General features: G+C 40.6%; 1 protein-coding gene across 1 annotated transcript in view; it reads left to right on the forward strand.

Annotated features, from left to right (window-relative positions):
* Nucleotides 1–22,149, forward strand: part of IFT57 (intraflagellar transport 57) — a 71,459-nt gene extending 49,310 nt beyond the window's left edge. The window contains exons 7-11 of the mRNA XM_075542563.1: nt 13,509–13,580; nt 14,304–14,435; nt 17,048–17,110; nt 20,694–20,760; nt 21,769–22,149. Coding sequence (XP_075398678.1) covers nt 13,509–13,580; nt 14,304–14,435; nt 17,048–17,110; nt 20,694–20,760; nt 21,769–21,947 — 513 coding nt within the window. The 3' untranslated portion in view covers nt 21,948–22,149. The remainder of the gene's footprint in view (nt 1–13,508; nt 13,581–14,303; nt 14,436–17,047; nt 17,111–20,693; nt 20,761–21,768) is intronic.
* Nucleotides 22,150–22,706: the final 557 nt, after the last annotated feature.

The raw sequence follows: 22,706 nt of genomic DNA on the forward strand, positions 1-22,706 counted from the left end.
ACCTGTTCAAAGGGTTGTAAAGCAAGGATGTTACTTTGAGACTCTTCTAGGTGAACCTGAGTGAAGCCATGGCATTTGCAGTTGCATCACGCGTGTGAATGTTGGGCCTTGAAATAAAGAAGACCGCAAGAAGAAGCGATGCATTTGAATTGTGCTGGAGACGAATCTTGAAAGTACCATGGACTGCTCAAAAGACCACCTGCTGTTTGGGGCCAGCGTGCTCTGCTCCTTAGAGGCAAGGACAGTGAACTTCGTCTTACATACTTTGCACTTGTCAGGCGAGACCAGGCCAACTTCATCATACATACTTTGGACATGTGAGGTCCTCAAGAAGAAAATCCCATTTGGTAAAGTAGAGGGGCAGTGAAAAAGCGGAAGATCCTCATGGAGGTGGATTGACCGCGTGACTGCAACATATATTCCACAGGAACAGTTGTGAATATGAAGCAGTGCTGGGCAGTGTTTCGTTCTGCTGTGCAAAAGGTTGCTATGGTTCAGAGCCAACTGAATGGTACCTAACAACAACGACAACCTTATTCTGTGGTTATGGAAGCAACGATCAAGAAATCAAAGAAATACTGCATTGGGAAAATCTGCTACACTGGACTTTTTTTAAAGCCTCTAAGATCTTAAGCAAAGATGTCACTCTGAGGATGAAGGTGTTCCCAGGGCATTTTCAGTAGTCTCATATGCATGTAAGAGCTGGCCTGCGACTAAAGAAAACCGTAACAACAGGGATGCATTAGAATCACGGTTTGGGTGAGAGTATTTAAAGTGCAAGAGACCGAGACTGCCAGAAGAACAAGTCTGTCTAGGAGCCAGCCTGCCTCTTTGGAGCCTGAATGGGAAGAGCTTGTCTCACATACTTTGGACATAGGAAAGGCCAGTCTGTGGGGAAGGAGGGTCCGTGAAAAACTGGAGGAATCTGAAGGATGGACTGATGTAGTGGCTGTAACAATGGGCTCAAACAGAACGATGAGCGTGGTGCAGGGCCAGGCTGAGCTTTTGTCTGTAACGTAGTGTCACCGTATATCCTCACAACAGCAGCAAGCATCTGTTTATTCTGATCCGAAGATTGCCTCTTGGTCTATGTGCTGGTTTTCTACATGAGCTCGATTAAGTGTGATGGAATGCCCATTTGCAATATTACCCATAATTTTTCTGGTCCGCAGTCATTTACCGCTGCATAGTCAGTAAAATACAGGTAAACCTATTTCTTCTGTGCTTACCCACAAAGTTCATTTGGCATCAACAATGATAACACCCATTCCACACCCAGTTCTGAGTCTGGCCTGAATTTTTAGACGTTCCATGTTAATTTACTAGAACTACTTTGTAATCATCTTCAGTATATTGTTACTCGTGTAGTATTAATGCTATTGTTCAATAATTTCCACATCCTGATGAGTCATCTTTCTTTGAAATGGACACATGTGGTTCTCTTCTGGTCAGGTGACCAGGTAAAAAAACAAAACAAAGCTCATTGCCATTGATTCAATTCCAACTCATGGCAGCTCTGTAAGACAGTCTAGCTGCCTAAGTGTTTCCAACACTGCACCTGTTTATATGGAAGTCGAACGCCTAGTCTTTCTCTCACAGGGGGACTGGTGGGTTCAAACTGCTGACCCTGCTATCAGGGCTCCCAGGGAGCGCTCTCCGCGTATATTGGCATAGATGTATAAACAGTGTTTATTCCAGTGCTGAATCCATGTGTTGAAGCATCTCATTCGTATTCTGTCACTACCTGGAGCTTTGTGTTTTGCAAATGCCTTCAGTGCAGCTTGGATATCTTCTTTCAGTACCATCAGTTCTCGATCATATACTATCCCTTGAAATGGTTGGACGTCAACCGTTTATTTTTGAATTTTACCAAAAATGATTGGTCAACATTCAACTGTTTCAAAAGTTTGAAAGAACCCTGATGGCATTGTGTTACTAACCTCAAGGTCAGCAGTTCAAACCCATCAGCCGCTCCTCTGGAGAAAAAAGAGGCTGTCTGTTCCCGGAAAGACTTTTGGTCTCAGAAACTCTAAGGAACAATTTTCCTCTGGTTTATAGGGTCACTATGAATTAGAATCCACAAGATTGGTAGTGGATTTTGAACTTACACTGATTCTGTATGATCCTTCTTCTTTTTTTTTTTTTTTTTAATGTTTTCTATGCTGGTCAGTGCTTTGGCCATAGACTTCTTCAGTACTGCATCTCAAGGCTCCCCCACCCTCCCTCAGTTATTTCAGCTTAAGTAATGTCAGGCAAATTCTCCTTTTTGACTTTCTAACTCTACAATTTGCATTATGATGCTTTGTCTTCTTGAGCCACCCTGTGAAGTCTTTTGTTCAGTCCTTTTTACTTCATTTCTTTCTCTCATTTTAAATTGGAATTGTACATCCTTGTCACTGTGTCTCATTACACGAAAATTTGCTTTTATACCTGTTAGTCTAGGTAGACTAGAGAAACAAATCCATGGGCACATATGTGTATAAGAAAGATATTTATACACAAGAGCAATTGAACATTGAGGAAACATCCCAACCCAGATCAGTCCAAGGTCATAAGTCCAATATTAGCCCATATGTCCAACAGATATCTGTAAAGTCCTCTTCAGGCCCCAAAACACATATAATGACACTGACTGTCAAAGATCACAGGCCAGTGGGTAGAAAGTCTTTGGTGGTAGAAGCATCTCAGCGCTGGCAGGGGTCTCCACATGACCATTCCAGTTCCCAGGGCTGCATCAGGGTAGGTCCATGTGGCATCTCCTTAGGGATGCCTTGCAGGAAGTCAGCCTTGTCAGTAGAGAGTTTTCCAAGGGAATGAACCGAAAGAGAGAGTGTCTCCTGCCTCCAAGAAGGAATTCAAAGATTTCCCAGAGTTCTCCGGAAAAGGCCATGCCCACACGGAAGTCTCACTGGCTATCTCCAGATTGACAGCCCTACACTCTTAATCCTCAAATTGGCAAACGATGATATATTGACCATAATGACTATAAGAAAAGAATCTACTATCTAACTATTTTGCTCACTAACAAAGTACATCTGACAATTATGAACACTGTGGTGTCAGACAGAAGTAATACTGACTGTCAGAGTTAAGATTATGTGTCATCTTGACTGGGCCACGATTCTCAGTGGTTTCTTCATTGTTAGATGGTGTAATTTGACAGTTATTTAATGATATAGTTACCCTCCATTCTCTGATCTCATATGTTCATCCTCCATTTTACATAATGCTAATATAATTATGACTTCATCTTGGAACTTGACCGGGTCCATAAATGAAGAATAGATGTTAACTAATGTAAAGTATGAATTGAAGCAGAGATTATATGGGCCTCCATTACAAAATAAACTTTTGATTGAGTTTAACTTATTTTTCTAATCAGTCGTGTGGTAGTTACATAATCTCCTGTCAACTTGAGGATATTAAGGGTGAAGGAGTGGGGTTTAGTCTGTCAATCAGGTTGCAACTTGATGACCTCATTTGGTGACACAGCAAGGATAAATGGCTGTTGAGAAACTCAGAGAGCTGGAGGAGCCACATGGAGACCTGTTCCAGCATTGAGCTGCTTCCACCGCCACTGGATCCACAAGATTTTATACCCACCAGCCTGTGATTTTCCTGCATTTGGCATCATTGCATATGCTTCGTGAGTCTAAAGAGGAATTTATGGATTAGTATCAGACAGATGAGCTAATATCAGCATTATGGACTTGATCTGAACTGGGATGTTTTATTGATGCATAATTACTTCTTGATAGAATGTTCTCTGTTATGTGAGTGTCAGTGAATTTGTTTCTCTAGTTAACCTGGCCTAACGCATAGCGTATCAGATTAGTCCTCACTGTCATTGTGTTTTATTAAAAACCTTTCTAACATTTGGACAATTTTTCACATGGTTTTTTATCCCATTATAAATGCTTCCATTTTCTTAATGCCAAAATGACAAATATTTTAAGTGTCTTGACTCTTCATATATGCTTGGATACTTCTGGATTTTTTTAGAGTACTTAAATATCAGTATAAAATTAAAGGCTTTATTAGTAGATTTGTTAGATTGGGAGGAACTACCAAGGTCAACTTATCCAACTATCTACCATAGATTCTCATTATTTCTGATTCGGCCTGGGTGTTCCCCAAATCTCTAAGGAATCCAATTCACTACTTTTGCCATTCCATGTCTGTCTCTGCACTTTTAACTCCTTTTAATGCCTGAAAACTCTTACTCAGAAGATTTGTGGGCCCGTATGAAAGGATGTAAATGGAGTAAACTGGAATATGTTGTCTGAGTCAACATCTGAAAATTCTTAAGTAACAGATGGTCGTCATTAAAGATGATCACTGAGCACACATTATGAATATAATTATTTAACTAACAAGGTATTTTTATTTAGAGATTATGAGTCTCCAGTTCTGTTCAATGACAGGCAGGTGTGAGAAAACCAGTGACTGTTATGATAGTCTTATATGCGCTCTGTGCACACTGTCGTAGTTTTCACTGTAAGAAGAATGTAGGAACTTTCATGAGGGGACACATTGTTCCAGCACTCACACTATTCCCTCACCCCCTGCAACACACACATGCGCGCACTCACTTATACTTAGCTCGACAGTCATGCTTATTGTTTGACCACTTGAAAATTGAAAAGCATGCGTTCACACCACCAAGGTGTAACACAGAGCACTCTTAAGGTGCTAGCACTACATTTTAAACGTGGTCAGGAAGACTACATTCTAATGGACGTTTTTAATTAAGAAAATAATTCAAGCTCATGAACAAATGATTTAAGGGAACAGACAACCCCCCTTCTGGTTTTGTCTCTCTCATGTGCACATACACGTACAAGCTTGGGTAGGGAGGAAGCTGAAAGTTGTGACAAGAAGAGCAAGAAGATGTAACAGCAAAACGGTGTAGTCTTGAAAAGAGACCACAGCTAATGTTCTTTTCTCAGGGAAGGAAGTGTTCTTTGTGGAGGAGGGAAATGCGCTGCTCGTATCTCTGCAGAAAGCATGATAAATTATAGGCCTAGCCCAGGAATATTTTCTACAGTGAACTTAGACATCTGCAGCGGCTTCTATCAAGTTCTCTTCCCTGCCTCCTTCGCTTAATCTGATTTTATGTCCTTGTAGGAGTGGGCTTCAAAAAATTGATGGAAAAATTCCATTAGCTCTTAACTCCATGTCTCTAAAATGTTTTGAAGTCTCTTTGTGTTTGCTAGGGTTTCTGTCGTAGACAGTGGTTGCAGCTTTTAAATTTATTACGGAAACATAGAATTTCAGATGAGAAGCTGGATGCTCGTCATTTTGAGTCTGTAACTCAGATTTGCTGCAGCTGCGGTGACAAGTTTTAAAAGATGTCTAGTGCTCTCCAGATCCCCCTTCCAGGAAGGACTTGCTGCCCAGCCCCGGGGGAGTCTGGAGAGCAGAGAGGCTTCAGCAGTCTTCTTCTACAGGCTCTAGACCTGGGCACTGTCTAGCCTGGGTCACATCCTTCCAAGGGCAGCCCCCATCTGATGAGAGAGCAGAGGGAGACCCAGCCATGCTGACCTGTGCACTACTCTCTGAGAGGCAACCCTGTCCCTGAAGTGCCCTGTAGGTGAGCTGGCTGAAGCTTTGTCAGGCTTGCAGCTCTCAGTTCAGTAGCACCCTCTGCCCAATCCGGCTTCCCCTCCTTACCTTTCACAAGTGTCAACCCTCAAACTCCCTCGCAATGTGTGCTACTGAAGAACCTAATCCACAACATACCCTATTAAATATGTGCACCTAATTGGCTAGAAATGCTGTTTTATAGCTTTTATCGTGTGGTAGTTACATCGCCTGTTGTCAGTTTGGGCCTTGAGAGGATTAAGAGTGAAGGGGTGCAGTTTAGTCTGTCAATCGGATCATAGCCAATGAGCCCTCTATGTGGGCTTGGCCTTCTTCTGAAAATTTTGGAAACTCTGGTATTTTTCCTCCTTGGAGGCAGGAGACACTCCCTCTCAGCTTCTCCCTTGGAGACTCACTACTGGCAAGTCTGACTCCCTGTGAGACATCCCTGAGGAGAAGCCACATGGACCCACCCTGATGCAGCCCTGGGTGCTGGAGAAGTCACGCGAAGACCCCTGCCAGCGCTGAGATGCTTCCAGTGCCACTGGATCCAAAGACTTCCCACCCACGGGCCTGTGGTCTTCCTGCATTCAGCATCATCGCATGTGTTTTGTGAGTCAGAAGAGGACTTTATAGATTGGTATCGGACATTTGGGCTAATATCAAACTTATGGACTTGATCTGGACAGGGTTGGAATATTTTCTTAATGTACAATTACCCTTTATCTAAAACTCTCTTTTCTGCACATCTGAGTCTCCCTGGATTTGTTTCTCTAGTCTACCCGGGCTAACACATAGAGATACCTCATTTTGGATCATTACTTCTGCTCCCACATGTGCATCTTATAGATAGGTTCTGATTTTTAGGTGTGTTTAATATTTACCTGTAATGTAGAAACCACAAATAAGGATTTGTCGAGTATGGCAGGACATTGCTGATCAGAGTAACCATTATTCAGCTATATTACAGTCCAAACTATGTGTGTCAGTTACATAATCTGTCAATTTGCGACAAAGTGGAGTCTAGCCTGCCAATCAAGACATAGCCAATGAGGCCTCTGTGTGGTCATGGCCTTCTCCTGAGGATTCTGGGAACTCCCGTCTTCTTCGCTAGAGGCGGGACACACTCTCTCTGCTACACTCTCTGCATAGTCTTCCTGCTGACAAGCCACATGGAGCTATGCTGATTGCACCCAGAGTCCTGAAGCTGGAGGAGCCACCTGGAGACCCACGCCAGCGCTGAGATGCTTCCATCACCACCGATTCACAAGACTTTCTCCCTGCTGGCCTGTGATCTTCCTGCATTCGGTGTCATTGCATGGCTGTGTGAGTCTAAAGAGGAATTTATGGACTAGTATCGACATATCGGGTAATGCTAGATGAGTTAGTTAGTTTATTGTGCCAACCTGACCAATAAACACAAGTGGGGTTAATGGAAGGGTGGAGGGATAAATGCCTCTGTGAGACTTGCCTTTCTAGTTCTCAGGTCTCTTCCTTTGTGATGGTCGCACCAGGGTGCAGCGGCCTTAGCCAGTTCCCTGCTTCAGCTGGCAAGGCTGACTTCCTGCAAGACATCCTTGAGGAGAAGCCACATGGACCTACCCCAATGCAGCCCTGGGTGCTGGAACAGCCATGTGGAGACCCTGCCAATACTGAGATGCTTATACATTCACTGACTCGGCTTTCCTCCTGCAGTCGGCATCATTGCCTCTGTTTTGTGAGATGGAGGAGGACTTTGTGGATTGGTGTTGGACATATGGGTTAATGGGTTAATGTTGGACTTGTGGGCTTGGGCAGCACTGGGTTGGGATGTTTTCTTGTTGCACACTTAACCTTCACATAAAACTTTCTCTTATGTATGAGTTGCTGTGGATTTGTTTCTCTAAAGTACCCAGACTAATACACCAGATTTATGGGCTTGATCTGGACTAAGCTGGGATATTTACTTAATTGCTCTTTGATAGGAAGTTCTCTCTTACACACATATGAGTATCTATGAATTTGTTCCCTTAGTCAACCCAGACTAACATACTATGGTAGTGCCTGTACATTTAGCACTCTCATTATTGCTCTCTCGGCACAGCAATAGTTTGTTCATTATAATTTCTAAATCATATTATATTGCATGATTCTACCACGATTGATTTATCCATTCTACGTTGATGCATTAAAATGATTGAATGTTGACTGGTTGGGTTTTTTTTTTTAATGCAGTGACTGTTTATTCTCTCCATCGTCTTTTGATGCTTCTTTTATCAGTCAACATTTTCCCATAATAACTTTCAATATTGCAACTCGAGGCGTAAATGTTTTATTGAGTTCTTTCAGTCTAAGGTATGCTGAGCGTGTTCTTCCCTTTGGTTTTCTAACTCTAGGTCTTTGTACATCTCATTGTAAGATTTTCATTTTTCCCATGTGTATACAACTGTTTCTAACAGTTTGTTTTAAAAAGTATCTTTCCACATATGTACTGGTTTGTCATAATTCAAGAGAGAAGCCTGTGCGATCTGTGTTCAAGGTTTATATTTATTACATAGGCCTGTTTGTCGTTGTTTAAGCTATTCAATTTGTTTAGATATTATTCTATTTAATATCACTGGTATACAGAAATACAGTTCTCTTTTTCTTAATTATCATTTGTTGTAATAGCTCACCATCTTGCTAAGTTCACATCTTCTAAGAGTTGATCTGTAGATTCCCTTGCTTTTTCTGTATATAGAATTATGCCTTCTATAAATAAAATCAAGCTTATTTCTTTCTTTGCAAGCTTATATTTTTTATTCCTTTATATTGCCTGTGGTACTTGTTAAGAACTCTAGTTTTATATTGCGTAAACATGGGGTTGAGAGAGAAGCTGTTTGATATTTTCAGTTCAATGTCAAATATAGTGTCAGCTTTATGGATTTTCTTAGTAGATTAAAGAAAGTTCTTTGATTTCTTCTTTGCTGAGAACTTTATTATGAAAGGATATGCTTTTTTCAAATGATTGTTTTTCATCTATTCGATATGGTTAAATTATTTTTTCTTACTATTAAGTTACATTAAAAATCAAAAATATTGATTCATTTTTTAATGTTAAACCAACCTTGCCCTTTGAAGTAAATGTAACTTAATCATGTATTATCTTTTTTATTGATTGCTTTGTTTGCTATGATTATATTTTGTGTAGGATTTTTGTATCTGTGCTTATAAAAGGTTTTAGTATACATTTTTTATTTTTAGATGCTCCTTCAGGTGTTGTGTAGTACTACTCAGATCTTATAAAATACGTTGGCAATTGTCCCCTTTTTCTACTCAGGTTGAGTTTTTTAAACAGTTTTATTAGCACTTCATCCATATGTCATACAGTTCAGTAATTCAGTCATATCAAGAAGAGTTGTTCTGTTATCACCATATTCATTTCTAGGACATATTCTTCTTGTATTCATTGTAATTATTTTTTCTAATTGTGGCAAAAATATAACGCAACTAAACGTTCTCCAAGTCTACAATTTCTACATGTATAATTCAGTTCCATTGATTGTACTCTTCCTGCTGTGCAACCATTCTTGATATCCGTGTCCGAGTCATTCCACCACCGTTGACACAAACTCAATGCCCCTGAAGTAACAGCTATCTCCTTCACTCGTGTTAACCATCGGACCAGTCTGGGGTTCTTTCCTTTTAGTAGTTTCATTAATAGAGTATTCACGTATCATGCACTTCTGTGGTTAAATCGCTTTTTTCAATAGTTGTCTATATATCATCACAATCAGTTCTAGTGCTCCCTCCCCAGTCCTGTATTCATGGTTTACTCCCCAAGTCCCCGAATCCTTCACACTGCCTTTCCCCATTCCATGTCTGTGATAAACCTCTGCATCGGTTATTGTCTCTGCATCCACTCCTGTGCTTCACAAGCTAGGAATCCCAACAGAAACAACAAGAAACAAAAACAAAACAGCACTAAGAAAATAATAATAATAATACAAAGATAAAATTACAAATTAAGTGAACAAAGAAAAGACCACCATTGGTGTTGGAAAGGTCAGAGAATAAATTTCTGTCCTGGAACAGGTAAGAACTACTTCAGCCTAAAGTCAATTCAGGTTGAATCAAGAGGGAGGTCAGCTGACCAAGTATCATATTACACCATGGTTCAATCCACTGTAATCAAGTTTATCTCTGTCTGAAAGAGAAAAAAAAGCAGGTCGAGTCCCTTGCCTATGGCTAGAGGGAATCTGCCAGTCTTAATCCGACTAGTCTGCAGATGGATTTTGGGCTCCCACTGCCCTCCATAACCTTCTACAAATGGGGTGTCCACAATTTAAGCTCTTATACTTTTCCTTTCATCATCTTTGGATTTTATTGTTGTCAATTTTGAATCACACAAGCTGGTGTGCTTCTTCTGTGTGGACTTAGTTGACCCTTCACTTAGATGGTTGTTTTTTGTGAATATAGAAATCCTCCTTTGTAACTAGTTTATATTTCTTAATATCTGGCTCTTCGTGACAGTTTGACATTTCAGTCTGTCAGCATAGCATGCCGCTATGATGCTGGAAGCTAGAACACCAGCAGGGTTGCCCATTGTGGATAGGTCTCAGTGATCTTCCAGGTCAGGACAGAGGAAGAAGAAGGAAAAGGCTGTCTGCATCTGAGGAACTAGCCCCTGCACACCCTGTGAGTTGCAGGGAGATGTTTTCAATTGGAGTGCTGGGAAGTGAGGCTGAACAGTGACTGGGGAAGAGATTCCTCTTCAAAGTAGAGTCATCCTGAATGACATGGATGGAGCAAAGTTTTCAGAGCCTTCCTCTGCTGATGGGACACAATTCAAAAAGAGAAGAAGCAATTGTAAATATCAATTAATAATTAGAAAGTGGGAAAAAAATTTTAAATAATTAGAAAGTGGAATGTACAAAGTATATTGGAAATTGTCAAAAATGAAGTGGAACTGAAAAATTGCTAATCCTAGGCATTACTGAGCTAACATGGACTGGTATTGGCCATTTTGAATCAGACAACTATCTGGTTGTCTGTGATGGGAATGACAGATTCAAGCGGAATCATGTCAAATTCATCATAAAGAACATTTCAAGATCTGTCTTGAAGTGCAGTGCTGCCTGGTAGAATACTATCTGTACCACCTACAACTAATTACAATTGTTTTTCATGAATTTACCCACCAGTCACTAAAGAAATTGAAAAACTGTGCGTGTCAACTTCTGTGGTCTTAAATTTATCACATAGTTTAGATGAATTGGTCATTACTGGGAGTTGTAATGCCTAAGTTGGAAACAAGTAGGAAAGGTCAGTAGTTGAATTTGTTTGCTAGTTGATGATAGAAATGAAGGTGAGAATTATGGGACAGAATTGTGCAAGACCAATGGCTTCTTTGTTGCGGATGCCCCTTTTCAGCAGCATAAATGGCAAAAATGCATGCAGACCTTGCCGGGTGGAATGCACCTGAATCAAATTGAAAACAACTGTGGGAAAGGGCCGTGGAGAAACAATATCATCAACAGCAAAAATGGGCAGGGACCAACTCTGGGCCAAAAAAAAATCCCCAAACTCACTGCCATCAAGTTGATTTCCAACTCCTTGTGACCCCATAGAACAGAGTAGAACTGTTCCCGTGGGTTGTCAAGACTATAACTCCTTATGGGAGTAGAAAGAAGAGTCTCTCCCACTGGGTGGATGGTAGCTCTGAACTGCCGATATTGGACTTAGCAGCCCAACCTGTCACCACTGTGCCACAAGTCTAAGAGTTGAACAGAAGCTTTGGAGTGTTCCCTTTCAGCTCTTCTACTTCCGCATTTATTCCTTTTGCCTTACTTAGTCTGCATTCAGGAGCAAGTTTCACTCTCTTCTGACATCCACATAGGTCTTTTTTGTCTTTTACTGACTTATTGTGTTCTTCATGTTCCTAACAACCATTTGGTCTTTGGTCATTAGATTCAGTGCATCAGACCTGCCCTTGAGAGGATCTCTAACTTGAGATGCAATATACTCAAGGTCAAGATAATATTTTGGCTCTAGTGGACAGCTTCTCCCTGAACTTGCTTATAAGAAACTGATAGTGGAATTGGAACAGACCGGTAATAGGTCAAAAGCAAGTTCAGGTAGAAACAGAAGAAAATTAAAATAAGTTTAAGTCCACAGGAGCCAAAATATTATCATTTTTATACAGAATTAGGCCTAGCTACTTAGCTCAAAAAGACAAATACTTTTAATGTAAATTTATCAATATATATAAATATATTCATAAAATGCTAAGTGGTAAAAAACTGAACACAAACTATTTTAAACATATCAGTTACAACCAATCAATAAACAAATAACTAAGTGAATAGTGCGTGTACGTGTGTGTGGTGTCTATGTACAAAGAGGGAAAGAGAAATAGACAAGACTGATGCGAAGAGGGGAAATTTTAAATATCTAAGCCTAGTGTTTTTTCACAGAATTCTTTTTGGAACTAGGCAGGATTAATGGTTTTAAAAATAAATAAATAATGGCAATACTTGTTAGGCTCATTGTCGTTCATCAGGATGCTTAATTGGGCTTCAACCGCTTTCTGTTTTGAGACTTCGCCATATGTGATCCAGTTGCACAGCCAACGAGTTGTGCTTCCTCCCTGCTGCGCTGTTAACCGGCTGAGTTGGCGGGCCCGTGCCCCTTTGGCAAATCTGTGCGATCATACGCATCACCCTTCAAGGGGGGCAAATAGTTCCCTCAACTGTAAACTGAAAACTTCACACTCAATGGTTGTTGAAGGGATGAGTGGGTGATCTCTCAGGTCCTTCCCAGCTCTCACACCCTATGACACATTTTGCTTTTAAGACCAAAGAAAAATAAAATGCATAAGAAATAAAGGAAAGTGTTGATATTTTCTCTGCTTCAGCACCATCATTGATGTGAGGTCGCCACTTACCTCTTTGATGAACACTGAACTAGCTGCTAAATTCAGTACTTTTGGCTTCTGAACCCGATGTAGTGTGTGATCCTGCTATGCTTTGTACCTCTAGGCTTCTATGAGCTTATCTGTGAAATGGTAAGCATGGGACTAGGTGCTCTTGGAGGTATTTTGAAGCTTTAATATATTATAATTGAATAATTGGTTTGTTTGAAGCACCCAATGATTTTCTTAAGCTAGCCCTCATTTCAAAATTAAGAAATATCTCTTAATGGAACTAGTTACAAAGTGTTTTCCTCTTCACAAAATAGTTTGTTAAAAACAGGTAGCAGAGTGAAACACCAGCATGTGCAAGTAGATATGTGTGATAGAAGACATCCTTTATTTCGAGTGAACATCATATTTTTCTCATATAAAAAGTTAGCCTAGAGTATTACAAACTGAAATATTCTCAATATACATGGTAGGAAACTAAAAAGTTGGCGTAGATTTTAAATATGCACACTACTTCAAACACGTCTAGTAAGGTTGACAGTTCTCAAAATAGCCGAGCTCTATTAATGATACGGACCGCCTCGCTTAAGCAAGGGTCTCAAAACTCATGCTGAAGAAGAGAGCGCCGTTTTAATTTCCAAGAAACGAAATAATCTTTAATATGATATTTGAGCCCAGGGCTGCTTTGGGCAAGCATAATTATTACTGTTTAAGCAAGTATTTCTTTTCTAGTAATTAGAATTTTTTTTTAATTTTGATGGGTAGTCATAAATATTAACCACCAGCAGTGCAGGAATCATTTATATTCAAATTGTCAGACATCAGTCTGGGAACACGTCATTTACAGTTATTTAGAATTTTTATCCTAACGTGTTCTACACATGTTTCTTGATAATCTGATGGCACGCTTTATGTGGGAAGCCTTCCACCTGAAATAGGGCAGCAACAGACGTACTTAGAATGAAGAACTCCGCTCTGTAACAAGCGGAGGAAAGAAGGAAGTATCCTTTTTTTTAACCTTGTTCCTATGTGCTTACACCTGTAGGACTGGAGAGTCCACGTCGACCAAATGCACCAGCACAAAAGTGGGATTGAATCTGCGCTAAAGGAAACCAAGGCATGTGACTCGTCATGAAGGCACTCGGTTATGGTGAACCAATCATGGGAGAAAACTAAAGGGGGGGAGACACGCTCCTGGCTTTGTGAGAACTTACTAGCCGATTGTACCATATTGCTGTTCATCGTTTAACCATTGAACATTGAAACCAACCGGAAAAGGCTAACTCGATATAAAGAAGTATGTCCTTAGTATTTGCTTTCTGAATCTAAAGGGATGATGGGGCACCAGGCCAGCCATGCCTGGAGCCCACAGCTTTCCAGGTCTGCTATCCAGTCAGGAGCAGGTACTATTCAAGGACGCCACACGGAAACAAAACTGGGATGAGGGATCGCGGGTCCCAGAGAAGAGTTGTAAATCTCAGCATCGACTTTCAGTTGGCCTCTTTGCATGGCGCTGTAGAGAAGTTCCGTTATTCCCTGTCTTACTTTGATTGTGATCAATCAAAAAAAGCAAATTTTAGAAAGCATTTTACGTGTACATAAGGCTAAATGAATTGACCTAATACTACCAGGTGCTTTTTAATTTTAACATTCTACAAAGTGTGACTGAAATATTTCTCATTGCAGATATTTTTTTGTCAAACTGCCTACATTTTCCACGTGTGATTACTCATTCCTTGAGGGGCAGGGGTAGGATTTAAGAATATTTAGTCAATTCTAAATGTGTTTTTTGAAAACTTTTGTGAATTATTTTATTTACTAAAATCCAATGGAATTTCAGGGATTTTTGGACAAACTCCACAATGAGATTAGTAGAACTCTGGAAAAGATTGGCAGCCGAGAGAAGTATATCAACAATCAACTTGAGCACCTAGTTCAAGAATATCGGACAGCTCAAGCCCAGCTGAGTGAGGTAATTTATGTGAGAGAGACCTCCAGGGACTTATTCCAGTGCATTGCCCTAGTCCTTTGATTGACATGCCTTTCAAGGTTCTCAGAGAACAACACACTTCGTGCTGTAGAGTGGTTATGTTACTGATATGTTATTGATGTGTGGAAATCAATTTTATGTGAAAACGGAGGATCACCACATGAGATTACGAGATGGGGGCTGACTGCGTCATTATACAATGGCCACATTACACTGTGCTGTAATTGCAGAGCCCCTGAGCATCGTGGCGCAGCCCAGTGGACACACAATAACCTCAGCCATCACAGCCAGGGTAACTGGTGGCTGTCCTTGGTGTGCATGTCCAGTAGGGCAGATCGGGTAATAACCTTCTTAACATCTATCACTGCCAGTTCTATATCATGACTATGCAAGAATAACCCATAGTTTGTCTGCCTGTTCTTATTTTTTGTTCAAATGTGAAATGTCAGATCAGATAATGAGGTAATCAGGAAGTGAAGAATTATCTCAGAAAATATTTTTTAAGCCAACGTTCATTTCATCAAAATCATTATTTCTCAAAATGGCCAGTCCTGCCGCTTGTGGGGCACTGCAATGATCCAAGGGGTGCTGCAAATGGAGATACCTATAGTTTACCCTCGATGACAGCGATAAGAAAAAACTGCATTGCCAGGGGGCTCCTGAGTAATTTTTCTTTCTGAAGAGCGGCAGTCGGCCAAATAAGTTTGAGAACTACGATTTTAATAAATGAAGGCATATATTGCTGACGAGCATGTTTTAGAACTGAAACATAGTACCAGGTACTTTGTTTTCACCCCTGCTGTTCATACACTGTTTGAGGAGGAGGATGCAGTGTGTGTTTACATGTGTCAGAGATCTTCTCAACCCAGGTCTCACAAACAAAGACAGACTGGAGAGAAGGGACAAAGAAGGTTTGCGTTGATCAAGCAAGCAGCAAGCCAGGACTAGCATCTCCAAGGCAAGCCACTGAAAGCAGGGAGGGATTTGCCATTTTATACATGTGCAACAGAGGGGCTTATGAATATGTAACGGATTTCTAAGGAATAGTCATGAATATTAATTGGGGTGAGTTACACTTCTGGACCAAGAGGCGGCCTGTCTGACTGCTCCCTCCCAAAAGCTGTCCAGGTTGGTCTGGTAACGTTTGTCCAGCAACTTTTTGTTCCTTGATGAAAACTCTTTTATTCCAGCATCTGCTGTGGGTTAGGACTGTTTGCCCACTACTTGCTTGATACAGTGGATACTCTCCAGAGAGGAAAAGACTCACAAGAAACGGGTTAGCAGAAGAGGTTAATTAGATATAAGCTAGATGGATGTTTCAGTATTCTATGGCATTTGCTCTTATACGCTAATGGTGGAACCAATACCCAACTGGGCAAGCTGCGGAATTTATAGGCTTACACAGGACGAAGCAAGTCAGATGGGTAGTCTCAGAGGAAAAAGTTCAGTCTTTGCCATAATGATTTATAACCACATAATCAAAAGTATAAAGGCAAGACATGTTCAAACAAGTAGTTTCAAATGAAATGAGGAAAAATAAAGTTAAATGCTTTCAAAGTTTTAGAATTTTAAGTTCATACCCACAACCCACCAGCCCCCACCCACCCCCACCCACCCCCCGCACACACACACACACACAAATAAAAAAAAACTCACAGAACCAAAAAAAAATCCACGTTTGAAAGCAGTACTTACTTGTCCCAGCAGTAGGGATCTAAAAGCTTTTCTTTGGAATCTAAGCCCCTATTTCTTCATGTCATGGCAGGCTGATAATAACACTGTAAACATGAAATAAAGGCATGTTCTTTTCTTTCAGCAGACAGGTTAGAAGAAAGGAAAATATGGAACTATATTTGAGATACTTGTATACTTTCAGAAGGTCTCAAAGACCAAGCAAAAGTATTAGATACACTTTTTCATTGTCTTATGTGTTTATTTCTTCGTGGATATGTGAATATGAGCATTTACTTTAAAAATTTTATCAAATTCTCTCACTAAAGATACCATGAATCTGAAAACATTAAAAGGAGTCTTGGTGGCCTAGTGGGTTCTCCACTGAGCTGCGACCTGTAAGATCAGCAATTTGAACTTACCGGCTGCCGCAAAGGACCAAGCTGAGGCTTTCTGGTCCCATGAGGATGTCAAGCCTTGGAAGCCTGGATCAAACATGAATATTACATACCCGGCTATTAGATTGTTTCCTAAGAATGTGTTCTTAGTTGATTGCCCTCTCACACCTTTGGTTAATCCTTGTTAATTGCTGAGACCGACTGGTTTTCTCTGCGTACTATGCAAATTACAATGACCAGAAGCCTCCGTCCAAAACTGTTTAGGAGCGGCTGTGGACAGTTTAACCCACGGTCAGCGTATGGAGGTTAAGGTAGTTCATCATCGTTACTGCTTCCATTCAGGACGTGAAGTCTGTTAGGGACAGGAAATAACTACAGTTAAATGTCACTTTCATGAATATATTCACAAACGAGGAGGTTGTCATAAAAATAAGATGTAGAAATTGCAAACACAAAGAGGTCATATGTAAATAATCATCTTCTATGTTGAATTATTATTTTTTAATAACGTGTTTCTCCCTACAGGCAAAGGAGCGGTACCAGCAGGGAAATGGTGGGGTAACGGAAAGGACCAGGCTCCTGTCTGAGGTATACACTGTGTGTCCACGCTGTGCTTCCCACCAGGTCACTCAGGCTTAGCCTCTCTGAGCCATCAGATGGCTTAAGACTACTCCAACGGTGGGCTGTTATTTCAGCAATCGTTTCCTATAGTTTCAGAACATTTTCTTTAGGAGAAAAATCCTAATTATCTTACCAGTGAGTCAATTAATTTATAAACTTCCTATCTCCATAAAACGTTTGATGTTGCTGTATTACTTCTATTCAACATAAAAACTGTTCATGATATTAGTAAATGTCTAGCCTTCCTTAATCTTAATCATTTTTCACAATTATAATTAGTATATAAAAACATAGCTAAAAAACCCTGGCTTACGAGTCCATAACAAATTTCAATGATAGTGTACATGGTATAAAATATATTTTTAATATTTTCTATTGCTGGCTTTGCGATCCTGAGTTCTGTTTCGTACACAACTCTGGAGTGACTTATAACCCCCTTAAGGTATGGGTTAGGCGTTGGTTGGGTTGCTAACTGCAAGACTGGCAGCTCGAATCCCCCCGCCCCTCCACAGGGAAAAGATGAGGTTGCTTGCTTCTCTAAACATTTACAGTCTCCAAGACCCTGGAGAGTGTAATAATGAGTTGGCATCTGCTTGCTGACAGTGAGTTCAGTTTTGGGTTTTCTGGTAACTTCTGGAATAAACTAGACTCTCTTCCCTCAAGTCAATGCTGACGCATAGCAACCCCCTGTGGGTTTCCGAGACTGCGATTATCTATAGGAGTAGAAAGCCCAATATTTCTCCAATGGAGCTACTGGTGGTTTCGAACTGCCAACCATGAGGATCCCAGCCCAGCGCATAATCACCAGGGCACCTCGGAATAATGACACATACTACGTTTAATTTGATGATCTTGTAAAAAAGGAACTGATACATGTGCAAGTATTTCTATTTTTCAGTAACCAGTTGGTGAGGGTGCAGGGCAAGCCAATCTGGAGCTAGAATCCAAGATTCGTTTGGATTTCAACCCAATATAATTGTACAAAACCTTACTGTGCAATATAATTAAACTTACTTTACAGAGATCATATAAGGAATAAGTAGTTATTCTAAAATATTGCATCTATAACATTAGAAATATCTAGAATCTCATCCTGTGCTTCTCCTAGGCAAATAAAGCATTATGTAGCAGTAGAGTGCTCACGGATATCAGGCACATTAACACTTGAAGGGGAGACCAGGGAACGATTTCATGCTTTTGGAGTAGGTTTTTATTCCCATTTGTAAAATTTCAGGTGTCTGAAAAAAATTAATTTGCTTTACTTAGATGAGTATTTCATTCCCAGGGAAGATTTTACTCACCAGCATGATAAAAATAAGGCTACTAAGTTCCGATGCTCACGCCTTGTCATATCTAAAGGTGCACTTTTTAAAACAGTAGTTTTCATTCATATTAAATGGCCTTTGGGAATTTTGCTAGTAAAAGTGGCTCTAGTAGTATGGTCTCTGTAGAATACAGATCAGAGCCCATATAGCAGGCCTGTGTGCTTCCTAGAGTTCATGGCTAGACTATGGCCCTATGTTAGCATTGTGTTTTACTAGAGAGAGTCCTGGTAGCTGGTGGGCCGCACCTTGGACTGTTAACAGCAAGGCAGTGGCTGGTGCTCCGCGGGAGGAAGATGAAGCCGCCTGCTGCCAGGAAGAGTTAGAGCTCCCAACCTAGACTCGAGACGGGAGCATGTGCATAGATGTCAGCAAGAGATAACACTCACACCACATGGAACCCAGGAACAAGAGGGGGAATAGAGATACCAAAGTATAGGGAGAGAGGGAGGGAGGGAGGGGAGCACTGATCACAACGGATGGCACATAACCACACACCCCTCAGCCAGGGAAAGTAGCAGCAGAAACCATAGGGGTTGGAATGAGATTTGAAAATAATTAGCAATCTACAATCTTCCAGGGGGCCATGAGGGTTGGGGGGGTGGAGGGAGGGAGGGGACAAAAGAGCTGATCCCAAGGCCTCAATGGAAAGTAATTGTCTAGAAAGGAATGGTAGAATATATGTAGGAATATGTCCAATAAAACTGATGTATGGTTTGTAACAAGATTTGTAAGAGCCCCCAGTAAAATGATAAAAAAAGATTTGGAGCCTAAGAAGTCCCCTCTCCAGAGTTGCTCTGAATCAGAATCAGCTCCATGGTAATGGGTTTGGTTTGGGTGTTGGGTTTTCGTGTAGAGGGAAAAGGTGGCATATTGCTTCTTAATGGCATATTTGAACATGTGTATTTGTATAAATGTGTGATGGTAGCCTTTTTAATGATACTTAGTGAACTCTTAGAAATCCAAAATCTCTTTAGGGTACTTAACTCTTTTACTTACTAATGGGTTTATAGAGCATGAGGTCATTGATGCTGTAAGGTCACTGAAAGGCTGAAGCCGCGAGTGTTAAAACAACAACAGTAATCACTTTTATAAATTATTGTTACTTTATTGGGGGCTCATACAACTCTTATCACAATCCATACATGCATCACGTCAAGCACATTTGTACATTTGTTGCCATCATCATTCTCAAAGCATTTGCTTTCTGCTTGAGCCCTTGATATCAGCTCCTCATTTTCCACCCTCCCTCCCCACTCTCCCTCAAGAAACCTTGATAATTAATAAATTATTATTATTTTGTCATATCTTACACTGTCCTACATCTACCTTCACCCACTTTTCTGTTGTCCGTCCCCTAGGGAGGAGGTTATATGTAGATCCTTATAATCGGTTCCCCCTTTCCACTCCACCTTCCCTCCACCCTCCCAGTATCACCACTCTCACCACTGGTCCTGCAGGGATCATCTGTCTTGGATTCCCTGTGTTTCCAGTTCCTATCTGTACCAGCGTACATCCACTGGTCTAGCTGGATTTGTAAGGTAGAGTTGGAATCATGATGGCGGTGGTGGGGGTGGGGGGTGTGAGGGGAGGAAGCATTTAAGAACTAGAGGAAAGTTGCTACCCTGCACCCTGACTGGCTCATCTCCTCCCCGTGACCCTTCCGTAAGGGGGAGGTCCAGTGGTCTACAGATGGGCTTTGGGTCTCCACTACACACTCTCCCTCATTTACAATGGTATGACTTTTTGTTCTTTGATGCCTGATACCTGATCCTATCGACACCATGTGGGGTTTCTTGCTTTTGAGTTAGATGGCCTCTTGTTTATCTTTAAGCCTTTAAGATCCCAAATGCTGTATCTTTTGATCGCTGGGCACCATCAGCTTTCTTCACCACATTTGCTTATGCACCCATTGGTCTTCAGTGATCAGCTCTGGAAGGTGGGCACACACTGATATGATATTTTGTTCTTTGAGTAATCACTTTTATACTGTCTTATTTCAACATGAGAAAGCTAACAAGAAAGTATTTTGGTGAAGTGAAATGTTAGGCATATTCTCAGAAGATAAAAGTTTGTGTATCTACATCATGTATCTCACTATTCAAATTAGGTCAAGACTACCTCTAATATCCTCACATCCCTTTATGTGTGTTTAATAACTAACTACTTTTTCTCATCTATCATTCAAATTCAAGATTAAGTGCTTATAAAATTTTCTTCTATCAAAGGTTACTGAAGAATTAGAAAAGGTGAAACAAGAAATGGAAGAAAAAGGCAGCAGCATGACTGACGGTGGTGAGTACACTCACTTTAAGGAGACAACGTGAGCGAGAGAAGAATAACTGTGTGCAAAAGTCTGCCTGGTAAAGTGCTACTAATCAATAGAAGGCGTGTTTTTTCAGATGAGGACATCGTGTAAAACTGATGTCCAGGAATCCTATACTGTTGTCCTTACCAAACAACTGAAAATGGAAAGAGCAGTATCATTTAGGTTTTTCATGTTAAACTATGATTTAAATTTGATTTAGAGTTAGAATGGTAAATATTTAAAGATGCATTTTATTATGCCAGCCTGAAAAATAGTTTGGTTTTTTATTGTGTGTGTGTGTGTGTGTGTGTGTGTGTGAAATGAGCTTTATTGTTCCATTCTATGCTTCTAAGTGCACTAAGTGTATGCGCAGATGGCACTGAAGCAGTAATGTCATGGCCTTTGTTGTTTTGCCTCTTCCCTGTAGACCTTGGGCAGGGGTCAAACAGAGAAGAATTAATAATCCTCCAGTAATCATCCTCCATTGTGAGGCTAGCCACTTTGACCTGGCCCAGTGGTAATTGCCTAAGACTGCTCCATGCCCTGGAAAGATTTTTAGATTTCTAGTGTTTTATAGTGAGTGATTACTCCAAAGGAGATATATATGGTTTTCTTGGCTACATTTTATTTGAATGAGCCTATTACCTAGATATCAAAGGTAATTCTCCTCTTTTTCCTCCCTCATACCCTCTTTTTCTACAAAAATACAGTAGCCATAAAATCATATTGAGGATCTCCTTCAACATCCTTTCACAGCCCTTTCTCTGGAAGAAGGCAAGTTTAGTGTGGGGACATCAAATGCGGCACCATTTCCCATCCCCAAAAGCTCAGGTGCTTAAAATGCCACAGCAAAACTGTGTGAATGTCAGCAAGTCGTTGGCTGTGTTTCTAACCCTATTTTTGGCTTAGAACTAAGTGAGGAAAATGTCATACAACTCTGTAATGACTGATACTCCAACTGAACATTTTTATCCCATGCTGTTTTCGTTTGGCAGCTCCTTTGGTGAAGATTAAACAGAGCTTAACAAAACTGAAGCAGGAAACCATTCAGATGGACATTAGAATCGGTGTCGTGGAACATACGTTACTCCAGTCAAAGCTAAAGGAGAAGTCCAACATGACTAGGGACATGCATGCCACAGTTATTCCAGAGTCTGCCATCGGCTCTTATTAAAGCATACTGTTTTCCGTGCATCTGGTTGGTTTTTTTAAAACTGAATTGTATTGCATATGGCATCGTGTTCAAAACACGATTATATATGTCTTAATGTATGTCAAACAGTATTTTTATATGTATACACACATTCTATAACGGTGATTATGGATGATTTGTACCTTTGAACCCAAGATTGAATAAAGTAATGAAAAAAGTCTCACTTTCAAAGACGTTTGCTAATCATTACATATACTGAAGCTCCCACATTGTTACAGCTGACTCATTCTTCTAACTGATCTTTGCGTTTGCACAAGCCAGTGTCTGACCCACAGTGCAGTGTCACAAGTCCTGATCCAAAAGAATTTATGCTACCTTGTCTCAGCTTTATGGCTAACCAAAATAGACATGGTAAGGGGAAAAAAGAGTACAGAAAAACCCAGTGTCCTTATTTATGTTCAAAGTCTTTTATTTTTCACGAGTATTTCATGACTTGAGTGATTTTATCAGGTACATAGCTTCTAGAATCTAAGGTCACCTACTTAATAAATAAATAATCCACTACACTAGTTTGTTTAGATAATGGGAAAAAATGCGTGTGCATGAACAACTCTAGACACAAGAGAGTAGCAATCAGCCCAGTGACACAGCAGTTTATTTAATTTATACTTCCAGAAGAAGAGAGAGGGAAAGAGGAAACAGAGGCAATAAGCACTTGGACTCTGTCTGAACAGGTCCTCGGCCCTTTTGCTCATGTGGCGGAGCCCAGGAGGCAGGGAA

This window comes from Tenrec ecaudatus, chromosome 2 (genome assembly GCF_050624435.1).
Source record: "Tenrec ecaudatus isolate mTenEca1 chromosome 2, mTenEca1.hap1, whole genome shotgun sequence".
NCBI classification, from domain to species: domain Eukaryota; kingdom Metazoa; phylum Chordata; class Mammalia; order Afrosoricida; family Tenrecidae; genus Tenrec; species Tenrec ecaudatus.